Source organism: Salmo salar, chromosome ssa01 (assembly GCF_905237065.1).
Source record: "Salmo salar chromosome ssa01, Ssal_v3.1, whole genome shotgun sequence".
NCBI classification, from domain to species: domain Eukaryota; kingdom Metazoa; phylum Chordata; class Actinopteri; order Salmoniformes; family Salmonidae; genus Salmo; species Salmo salar.
The window spans coordinates 52331490-52344088 of record NC_059442.1 but is presented as its reverse complement, the minus strand read 5'-3'; the positions used below and the strand labels follow the sequence as shown (position 1 = coordinate 52344088).

Genomic DNA, 12599 nt, shown 5'->3' with positions numbered 1-12599 from the left:
TGATCTTTAGTCAGGCTGTCTTTAGCTAACGTAAACATCTCAAGAGCTGTACGTGTTAAAAGTGCTGGATTAAAAATAACCGAATGAGTTATTCTGATAACTATGTGCTGTGAAAATCACACTGCTTGTCTCGCACGGTGTGCTTCACTCAAGGGTGTCTCAAATGACGCTGGCTTTTCACCAAACTGAACAGGCCTACCTTATTAATAATACAACCATTTACCAAGTCAATATACCTTTTGTAGAATGTGTCAGGTAGTATGTGTCAAGTACAGTATATTTGCCCTGGCATAGAATAATATTGAAAAGTTCAATGTCCAAAACTCCCGAGGTCAAATAATTCATTCCACCCATTGCCCTATTTATTACACTCCCATTCCAAATGTATTCTACATGATATACCATCATTTATTTCAATGAATGTGTTTTTTTTTATTCCAGTTATGTAGCAGGAAAAGCTATTAATGAATTGAAACCCTCCCCTTGCCCCAGGATGAAAGTATTTTTGGCAGGGACATGGGTATTTCTGGAGTGAGAAATTTCCGTTGAAGCAGTCCTTGTTACAGAATTCTCTACTATTAGTCAGCTTGTCTGCCTCTTTCTCCTCCTCCTCCTCCGCAGTCTCGGAAATTATTTAAATCTCACATCTATCCCGTAGTGCCGGGCCTAACACTACCGCGCTGCAGCGACACGTCTGAACTGGCTGCATTCCTCTGTAAGAAAATGCAGCTTTGGAATTTGGAGCTGTTGTGATACAGAGGGTCATTAAAGCAAAGTCATGATTTCAGTGTTGTTGTCGTTGGCAATGTGTGTGGGGTTGATTCTCCTCCTGGGCAGGGATTATTTTAAGCAATCAGACAACCGGCTGAAGACTGATGGTGACCCAGAATGACACCTGCAGATCAGGCAATCTTGATGGGAGAAAGAGAGACAGATACTGTTAGGAGGGCATGGATCTGTGGGGTCTTAGGTTCAAGAGTACATAGCAAACTGTAAAGAGGCAGTGAATTGATCACTGGCCATGCATAAGAGTTGACTCAGGGCAAAGTGGATGGACTAGATTCTGTCTCATGTTGTACCTCCAACCACTGGAGAAAAAAATTCTAACAGAATGCTTAGATGAAAACTCCCATGAGCACCAGGGGCAGTCATGTCCTCTGAGAGTGGCCAAGGGCTTTATTGTGCTACTGCTTCCCTGCCCTCAGTCGCTCCTGCTCTGTACTTGTCACACTCAGTTAGTTCAATGAAGTCATAAATATGCCTCTGTACATTTTTCATGAAGGAGGTGGGGGGTGAAAAATCTCCACTTTATAATGCTTCTAATATGGAGCTTTTCACACACATTATTTCCCCAAACCAGCCTCTAAGGCGCTATCATGACGCTGTATGAGCATGATGGTTAATGTTCAGATTCCCCAAGGCTGAATATTACTGAAAATCATCATATACCAATGTCACGCTCAGCGAAGCTGTCAGAGACTAGGAAACATACAGTACATACAGATGAAGAATTCATGAGTAGTTAGAACTCACGAAAGAAAAGTAAGCAGCCTACCTACGCAAACAAAGGTCTACCTGCTGGAGAAAAGTGAGTCACCTCATTACGTTTCTCCTGTTCATTCCCATCACTAATTCAGCTGTGGAGTTTTCCACTAAACATACTGCTAATTAAAGCTTTTAGTGGGTGTTCAACCTAACCTGGATTATGCAACTGAAGCATAGCGCTTCAAAGAATAATGCAAATATACATAAGCAATATTAAAAACAAATTTATTAGTAAAAAATCCAACCATATGTGACCGACCGAATTGATTCAGTCTTATGTAGCAACATTTTAAATTGTGTTTTTTTTACATTGGATAAAAGCAGAGACCGAGAGCTACAAAATGGTATATCATACACTGCATTTGAGGAACAATGGGTACGTAATTCTGCTTTGAAAGTTGATGAACTTGTAACCTCACTTTTGAAAAAATGACCTTTGAATATTTTGGTACCTACTGGAGAGCTCTTCTTTGTCTACACCCATTCAGCATCAATCACACCCTCTTAAGCTTTAGCCCCACCCAAACTCTGACCATTTTACTCGCCCTAGCAAAGCTGGTTAGGCTGTTTTCATGTTATCCAGAGAGTTGGTGACTAACTGCGCTGCTGGCAACAATTTAATTCCGCTTTTTTGCCGACGTTTACTGACACCGGCCATATTCAACAGATGTTGAGCGTTTGTAAATTCATCAGCTATTCTGTGCTCTTGCACAGTCAGACGAGAGTGCTCTGAAATCAGAGTAGATGGCCAGATTGAATTTACGAACACACGCGAAATGGTTACTTAGTGGAGTCTTTTGTTAAGACATGTAGCTAGTTAACCAGCTAAACAATGAACCACAATCCCAACTCATGACGTTACTACCCTGCATGAATCTGCAGGTAGCTAACCAACCAGGTTCAATGTTAGCTAGCTAACATTAGGCTGTAACTAGCCAAGCAAATGGCTCTGAGATACGAATAGTAAGATCATGCATGTGATGTTAGCTAGCGAGCCAACCAGCTAACATTAGCTAGCTAGCTAACAGTACACTCTAACCAATTTGATTTAAGTACAAATGGGTGTAAAATGAGCGCTTGCCAAAAATTGAATTCCATATTTCAGTCATAGACCATTGACCTAAACAGTTATACATATTCTGAAATTGCTGTTCTATTGCTAAAAGAATGCATCAGCATCAACCAATAATATGTATTCTTTTAGCAATAGAACAGCAATGACTGAATATGTATAACTGTTTAGGTAAATGGTCTATGACTGAAATATTGAATTCAATTTTTGGCAAGCACCCATGTTTACACCCATTTGTACTTAAATCAAATTGGTTTTTAATATGTAGACTATGACCCAGCATTACAAGGCTACAGAAAATCAATCAATCAATTATTCCTCAGAAACAAACTATATTCAAATTATTTATCATAGGAAACAATAAGAAATTGCTCCCAGGAAACAATCTACCCAAAGGAATTTCAGACCCATTGTCCTGGTATATATTTTTTTGTGTAGTATTTCCCATAGGTGAGGCAGAAGAAAGAGACAACTCTGGATGTGGCTAAGCTCTTTATCTGTGTGCAATAATAATACATCTCTGATTTTGAATTAAGATAGTAAGAGTTTGCATTAGGCAAAGAAACCCCGAGGGTAATGGACATTCTCTGTTGCTCAGAGAAATGGGCTTGTCTTCAGAGACCTCTGTTTCCATTATTAAACAACCCCACTATTGCCTAGCCAAGCTGTTTTCATTCCCACCGACCAAAGTGGAATTACCTGCTTTTGAAACTTAAATGCAGCAAATGCACTGCCTCAGTCAGTCACTCTCTAACCCATAATTGCTGTCAGGTATCTGGAGGATTGATATCATTAAGGAAGGACTCAGTTGAAAATGTCAAGAGTTGTTTGCATTTAATTCTGACACACCTGTGTTGTTCACAAACTAGGTACCCGCAGGGGAGAAGATGGGCCATCGATATTACTGTAAGCCAAGTAATATATGCACTGTGTGCTCTGACAGCGCGTATCAAGTGTTAAATGATGAATTACAATACGAGGGCCATATAAAATGGTGGGTTATAAATACAAACATGTGGTGCTCAGTCGAGCAAAGAGAAAGGCTGCTTTCTTTACGGTAACACAATCCTCCCTACGATCCGACTGACAGCTAGTTATGCAGATGTGCCTATCAAAACGATGCTCTTCGGTATTGAACCACCTGGAATGCATCCAGTAATCAGGTCACCCCGGAGTTAGCTGCCTCTCTCTGGAGGAGATGGCGTTGCAGTGCTGTCCTAGAGGATGTGTAGTCCTTATCTTATCATTCATCCATCTGGAAGGGAAACAAGCCATGATGGATGGAGCTAGATTAAATCCCCAATATCCATTAGGCAGTTACTTTTGGGAGAAGAGGAGACGGAGACATGCTTTTCTCTCTTCACGCAGTGTTCATTAGTGATTGATGTTGATATGGAGGTAAAGCATTGTCTGTTGCTGATGCTGGTTTCTGATACCACAACTGGACCCTTTTTCAACCAAACATGGTGACCGGGATTCTGGAATATAATGCTATGGTAGGGTATGCTACAGAGATGTTGGCGTTTCACCCCTGTGACGGGTCAACCCCATCTGAATGTAACCCCATCCGGAAATGTGAAATTCAAAATGTTAACGTGTGGCTGATAGCAACAGACGAGATATAATACTGAATCTAAAGCACCATTTCAGGCCAGTCAGACTCTCTGGAGCTCAGCATTCAATCATGAACAGATTAACTTAAATTGATCAAGGAGTGCCAGGTCACATGGGAATGTTACTGTACGTGTTCTGTGATTGTTCTGTGGAATTTCTAGAGACGGATTTAATGGATTTAAACAGATCTGGTTGGCTATCAGTTCAGAAGGACATAGAAGCAAATGGGATTATCAAAGCTGTTTAGTAGCATTAGGCTGCTGTCTGGTGTAATTCATGTACAGTGTGCTGTACTGCAGAATTCTTAAGAAATAAAGCCAAGAACATGACTGAAATACACAAAGACAGAAAAACGATTCAATCTATACCTAAAGGAGGACTGACTGAATTACTGCAACTTTAGTCTTGAAGTCTGTGTATATGAAATATCTTAACGAGTCAGAGTATTGATAATAATAGCCACACATTACAGAAAACAGCACACCTCAATGCACTCACAAGCAACACACATTCCTACTATTCGGACTGAAATGGTATAAAGGTAGATTTGTTTGTGGATGTGAACTCTGCCAGAAGCAGAAATCCTTTTAAATGACTGGCCTCTACATGACAACATGGAAGCATGGCCTTTAGCTCCCATTAAAGGTACAGGTCATGAGGCAATAAAGATGTAAAATGGTAAACAATATTACTTTCAATGTCATAAATAGATAGAAAGGAGACTCAGAATTACTCACATCTCCTAAACTGAAAAGAGTAAAACAAAAACGTATTTCAGCACAAGCATTTGTTACAGATATTTCCTACAGGCACATTCAGAATGCAGCAATGTTGCATCCTATACTCTGAGAACTGACAAGCTGCATGAAGATGCACTCCTAACAGATTAGCCACCAAAATGCCTCAACTCTTCTTGACACACACAGGCAGTAGCCTAGGTCCGGGCTGTTTCCAAACCTCCAGTACAGTATGGTTAACTCTTGACTTTTTTTTTGCCAGACTTTTCCACTGGGGGCAATGATGAAAAATATCAAGAGAATGTGTCTGTAAACAAATGATCTCTGGCTATACCTATGTTTGATATCATACATCATTTGAATCCGCCGTATTTATGACGCACACAGACCCTGTTCTGTCTGAAGTGTCCTTGTAATATCTCTGGAACCTTCGAGGAGCTCAAATGCAGTGATCTGTAGCTCTTTGAATGCTGACTTATATATAGATATGTACAGTATGCATAGATTAGCTACATTGGCATCCACATGTAAATGGTATTTATCACAACATGTTTATTCCACAGCCGTATGGATATTGTAATGCATAGATTAGCTACATTGGCATCCACATGTAAATGGTATTTATCACAACATGTTTATTCCACAGCCGTATGGATATTGTAAGTCATTAAGGTAGATGTTGCTAACACATTAATATCCCTCAAGAGATAGCTCAGCAATGTAATTCTAACAAAACATAATTCATGACAGATTCTAGTCTCAAATACTGGTATACTGTCGCAGATACTGGTTAACTGATGGTGCCTTCATAATTTGAACACTTGACTACACAAATGGTCATTCAACCCTTGCAGGCACTTTTTTAATTTTACAGAGGTCCATGGCTGGGTGCCATTAATGAATAATGAATTTCGTAATTTAATATTGTCCAGAACGATAGGGATTCATTGTCAGGTGACTGTGTCGAGAGAACCAGGATAATCTCTTGTGTTTTTCCCAGACACATGTCTCCAATTAATGTACACTCTTTGAAGGAAGACTCGGCAGTCTTGAAGCACGATACTTTGGGAATTTCATTTCAAAGTAGACAACTCATTTAGTCTCTCTTGGAATGTGTAGACATTCGAGATGGTTTTAATCATGCTTTTCAATCTTAAACTTCACATCAGACAACTTTGAATAGATAACTGTTGAATAAATGGCTGAATCCCAAAACCAATATTTCATTAATATTGGATCCACAATCACTAGAGATATAAAATAAAGTCCATGCACACATTCATTACTTTTGGAGTGGATACACAGTTGGCCTCTCTTCTGTTATGACAATTAGTCATTTGGAAGTGAATCTTATATTTTCTTCCATTGCTAACTTAGAGAGAGGAGAGAGAGTGACAAAGACAGATGAAGGGAGGGGAGAGAGAGACAGACAGAGACAGATGGAAGGGAGGGGAGAGAGAAGCTGCAGATAGTCTGTATGGCATCTACAGATGGACTATCCAAATAGAGTAAAGCGATCAAAATCTAAATGGAGAATGGAGTATGCGCAGTGCACACCAGTAAGTGTAACCTATTGTATACAGGAAAAGAGGGAAAGAAGAGCATTCATTTCAAACAAGTACATTCCCAATCCATATATCTTGAGAGTGAATTGAGATGTGATTGGAAGGGAGCGGAAGCGTATGGGAATAGGGGTAGATGAGGAGAGACAGAAACGGATGTGTGGCACTGCTCCCTTACTGCTTGAGCGGAGCTTGTCATGTAAATGCACACATTTGGGCTTATTTACCTCGATCCTGCAGGGCTGGCTCACAGGCACGTCTCACTGCTGGAGGCACACTACCGTTGTCAGGCAACCCTGGATCAAAGAGCGCTGCTGTGTGGCTTGCTCATTAGGGACCGGGGCACCGAGAGCCAAGCTGAAGAGCAGACAGAGACCCTCTCCAACAAAACATCACCACATCTGTCCATTTACCTCCTTTTCATCATGCACTGTTCTGTGCTGTTACTTTGTAAAACCATAATGGGATTAGGCTAAATTCTTTCACCAGTATTAAGAAGGGTAATTGTCCAAAAGTAGTCTGTAGTAGAGTCAGACATAAAAAAAAGAAACGTCCCTTTTCAGGACCCTGACTTTCAAAGATAAATCGTAAAAATCCAAATAACTTCACAGATCTTCATTGTAAAGGGTTTAAACACTGTTTCCCATGCTTGTTCAATTGACCCATAAACAATTAATGAACATGCACCTGTGGAACGGTCGTTAAGACAGCTTACAGACGGTAGGTAATTAAGGTCACAGTTATGAAAATGTAGGACACTATCGGATGGGGCCACAGTGTCTTCTGATCCCTCCTGTCTCAGCCTCCAGTATTTATGCTGCAGTAATTTATGTGTCGGGGGGCTAGGGTCAGTCTGTTACATCTAGAGTATTTCTCTTGTCTTATCCGGTGTCCTGTGTGAATTTAAATATGCTCTCTCTAATTCTCTCTTTCTTTCTTTCTCTCGGAGGACCTGAGCCATAGGACCATGCCTCAGGACTACCTGGCATGATGACTCCTTGCTGTCCCCAGTCCACCTGGCCGTGCTGCTGCTCCAGTTTCAACTGTTCTGCCTGCGGCTATGGAACCCTGACCTGTTCACCGGACGTGCTACCTGTCCCCGACCTGCTGTTCTCAACTCTCTAGAGACAGCAGGAGCGGTAGAGATACTCTCAAAGATCGGCTATGAAAAAGCCAACTGACACTTACTCTTGAGTTGCTGACTTGTTGCACCCTCGACAACTACTATGATTATTATTATTTGACCATGCTGGTCATTTATGAACATTTTAACATCTTGACCATGTTCTGTTATAATATCCACCCGGCACAGCCAGAAGAGGACTGGCCACCCCTCATAGCCTGGTTCCTCTCTAGGTTTCTTCCTAGGTTTTGGCCTTTCTAGGGAGTTTTTCCTAGGGAGTTTTTCCTAGCCACCGTGCTTCTTTCACATGCATTGCTTGCTGTTTGGGGTTTTAGGCTGGGTTTCTGTACAGCACTTTGAGATATCAGCTGATGTACGAAGGGCTATATAAATACATTTGATTTGATTTGATTTGATTTAAAGAGGCCTTTCTACTGACTCTGAAAATCACCAAAAGAAAGATGCTCAGGCTCCCTGCTCATCTGCGTGAACGTGCCTTAGGCATGCTGCAAGGAGGCATGAGGACTGCAGATGTGGCCAGGGCAATAAATTGCAATGACCGTACTGTGAGACGCCTAAGACAGTGCTACAGGGAGACAAGATGGACAGCTGATCGTCCTCGCAGTGGAAGACCACGTGTAACAACACCTACACAGGATCGGTACATCCGAACATCACACCTGCGGGACAGGTGCAGAATGGCAACAACAACTGCCCCAGTTACACCAGGAACGCACAATCCCTCCATCAGTGCTCAAACTGTCCGAGAGGCTGGACTGAGGGCTTGTAGGCCTGTTGTAAAGCAGGTCCACACCAGACATCACCGGCACAACGTCACCTTTGGGCACAAACCCACCATCGCTGGACCAGACAGGACTGGTAAAAAGTTACCTTCTCTGACGAGTCGCGGTTTTGTCTCACCAGGGGTGATGGTCGGATTCGCGTTTATCGTCGAAGGAATGAGCGTTACACCAAGGCCTGTACTCTGGAGCGGGATCGATTTGGAGGTGGAGGGTCCATCATGGTCTGCGGCGGTGTGTCACAGCATCATCAGACTGAGCTTGTTGTCATTGCAGGCAATCTCAACTCTGTGCGTTACAGGGAAGACATCCTCCTCCCTCATGTGGTACCCTTCCTGCAGGCTCATCCTGACATGACCATCCAGCATGACAATGCCACCAGCCATACTGCTCCTTCTGTGCATGATTTCCTGCAAGACAGGAATATCAGTGTTCTGCCATTGCCAGCGAAGAGCCCGGATCTCAATCCCATTGAGAACGTCTGGGACCTGTTGGATCGAAGGGTGAGGGCTAGGGTCATTCCCCCCAGAAATGTCCTGGAACTTGCAGGTGCCTTGGTGGAAGAGTGGCTTAACAACAGTCCATGAGGAGGAGATGCACTGCAGTACTTAATGCAGCTGTTGGCCACACCAGATACTGACTGTTACTTTTGATTTCGACCCCCTCTTTGTTCAGGGACACATTTTTCCATTTCTGTTAGTCACACGTCTGTGGAACTTGTTCAGTTTATGTCTCAGTTCTTGAATCTTGTTATGTTCATACAGCTATTTACACATGTTAAGTTGGCTGAAAATAAACGCAGTTGACAGTGAGAGATCGTTTATTTTTTTGCTGAGTTTAGATGTATAAACATCTGGTACTACTACAGCAGATCACACTGTGAGTGAAAATGGCTCAATACAAAAATACAGCTGAGCACTAAATCCACCATTACAGATTGTGTCTCCAACCCTGGAGTGGAGCTGGTTTTAGTACCCCATTATACAGTGCATTCGAATAGTATTCAGATCCCTTGACTTTTTCTACATTTTGTTACATTACAGCCTTGTTCAATTTTTTTTTTTAAATCCCTCATCAATCTACACACAATACCCTATACTGATGAAGCAAAAACAGGTTTTCGAATAAGGCTGTATGTAACAAAGTGTGGAAAAAGGGAAGGGGTCTGAATACTTTCCAAATGCACTGTATCATGACATTGTACGGTCTTTTCATCCTTAGCCTACCTGTATGATTAAATACAACCTTTTCTCTTTCCTAAATATTAATTCCGACTGACATATTCCCAGTCAGCAAACCTTTTACAGCTGGGAAAGAGAGCAGAAAGTGGGGATCAACGTAATTAGAGCCCAGTCTACTCCTTATTAATTCAGTTAAAAATAACACGATTCCAGCTTATGTCCTTAGGCAAATTTTTATGGAAATTCAAGATTTTCAGTTACCGTTGGACCTCTATTGTAATGCAGATAGCTGTTGCATATTAATTGGCACAATTGTTTAATAATTTCATCTATGTTCTCTTGACAGTCTATGAAATATTAACCATCAGCTCTTGCATCAAGCATATAAAAATGGTCTTGTGAGCTAACAGTTGCAAAAATGAAATATCTAAATCTACATGAATCAATAGGATGTGTGCTGCGACATCTAAAAACTGTATTTGGTTGAAGGAATTGATATTACCATACAATCACCTACAGTGCACAGGTTGCTGTTTATTTTAAACATGAATACATAATAGAGAACTGCTTACAAAATGCACATAAAATCAAAACACATCAAAATGGCAAGAAAAGAGAGCTAAATCTTTAAACAGTCAAGTAATTTCTTACATTTCTTCAATAAGTCATTTTCAAAATTGCGTAAAGTTGTCATATTGAAACCTTACCAATTGGTTAACTTTAGGTAATGACACTGCCTGTCTGTAGGCTATGATTTCTACCTCTATAAAACACAGACAGCTGTACAGTAAGGATTCTATACATTCCATGATGTTTATTTGACCTCTAACCCAATACATAGCAGCTTAATAAAATACAGTGCCTATAAAAAATATATTTTGGCTAGTTTATAGTTTTTCTACTATATATCTCCATAAATAATTCAGTACATAGATAAATAGATATTCTGTATGTGGATTACAAATCTTCATACAAAGCTTGATTTAATAATCCATGTGATTATAAATGCAGAAATCATACGGTCTGGAGGGTGACCCTGACGTCAGGTTTAGACTGAGTGAAGGCTGCGTTGAGTTAGCCTGGTCAAACCAGAATGAACACTGCGCTCACCGTTGTTTGTGCTCAACAGCGTTCACTTTGGTTTAGTCAGGCTAGCATTGAGTTGCGTACTTACTGGCAATTATCACGGTGGGAGCACCCATGGCCCCATAACCCCTGCCCCCCATGCCCACTTCCAGTGCCAGCCTCTAGTTCTACTAGCACTCATTCTTGCTGCAGGTGGCCTGCCGCTCAATCTGCCACGTGCCCTCCTCATACGTGCAGTAACAGATTGAACACTCATCAATCTTCACCTCACGTCCAGCTGGGATCACTTGTGTGTCTGCATAACAGTTTGGCCCTGGCAAAAGAGGAATTGAATAAACGGTTAAATTGGTCTCAGTCAATCTCATGATCTTGTATACAGTCAATCCAAGACCTGAAAAAAAGGTTTTGTGGGATTGTGGTTGGAGTGGATGGAATGGCAAACACAGTAGGGCCATTCCACCCACTCCAACAATGATCCCAATGAGCTGTTTTTTTGTTTGGTTAAAGGGAAGACATGCCTTAATTTGTTGCCCTTCATTGGATTGTCTCTCTGATGAAAAATTATGTTACTGATGCATAAATGACCATTAACCAAAAATATTTACTAATAGTTGAGGGATTATCCAAACAAAACCATTTCAACATCATGAGTATATCAACCAACATACCATACAACATACTGTACAACTTTGTAAAACACAGATATCCAATGGATACTACAGGAAAAGGAGGGCCGAACAGGCCTGAATTAACATTGACGGGGCTGCAGTGGAGCAGGTTGAGAGTTTCCAGTTCTTTGGTGTCCACATCACCAACAAACTATCATTGTCCAAACACACCAAGACAGTCGTGAAGAGGGCACGACAACACCTTTTCCCCCTCAGGAGACTGAAAAGATTTGGCATGATCCCCAAATACACAAAAAGTTCTACAGCTGCACCATCGAGAGCATCCTGACCGGTTGCATCACCGCCTGGTATGGCAACTGCTCGGCATCCGACCGTAACACGCTACAGAGGGTAGAGCTTATGGCCCAGTACATCACTGGGGCCAAGCTTCCTGCCATCCAGAACCTACACTACCATTCAAAAGTTTGGGGTCACTTAGAAATTCTTGTTTTTGAAAGAAAATGTAAAAGAAATTACCATTAAAATAACATCAAATTGATCCAAAATATAGTGTAGACATTGTTAATGTTGTAAATGACTATAGTAGCTGGAAAAGGCTGATTTTTTTAATGGAATATCTACATAGGTGTAGAGAGGCCCATTATCAGCAACCCTCACTCCTGTGTTCCAATGGCATGTTGTGTTAGCTAATCCAAGTTGATCATTTTAAAAGGCTAATTGATCATTAGAAAACCCTTTTGCAATTATGTTAGCACAGCTGAAAACTGTTTTTCTGATTAAAGAAGCAATAAAACTGGCCTTCTTTAGACTAGTTGAGTATCTGGAGCATCAGCATTTGTGGATTCGATTATAGGCTCAAAATGGCCAGAAACAAATAACTTTTTTCTGAAACTCGTCAGTCTATTCTTGTTCTGAGAAATGAAGGCTATTCTATGCGAGAAATTGCCAATAAGCTGAAGTTCTCGTACAATGCTATGTACTACTCCCTTCACAGAACTGCGCAAACTGGCTCTAACCAGAATAGAAAGAGGAGTGGCAGGCCCCCGTGCACAAATGAGCAAGAGGACAAGTACATTAGAGTGCCTAGTTTGAGAAACAGACGCCTCACAAGTCCTCAACTGGCAGCTTCATTAAATAGTACCGCAACACACCAGTCTCAACGTCAACAGTGAAGAGGCGACTCCGGGATGCTGGCCTTCTAGACAGAGTTGCAAAGAAAAAGCCATATCTCAGACTAGCCAATAAAAAGA

General features: G+C 41.4%; 1 protein-coding gene across 1 annotated transcript in view; it reads right to left on the bottom strand.

Annotated features, from left to right (window-relative positions):
- Positions 1-10148: 10148 nt before the first annotated feature.
- LOC106605291 (brorin) overlaps positions 10149-12599 on the bottom strand; it is a 50280-nt gene continuing 47829 nt past the window's right edge. Inside the window, exon 4 of the mRNA XM_014200767.2 lies at positions 10149-11033. Within this exon, the coding sequence (XP_014056242.1) occupies positions 10891-11033 (143 nt within the window). The 3' untranslated portion in view covers positions 10149-10890. The remainder of the gene's footprint in view (positions 11034-12599) is intronic.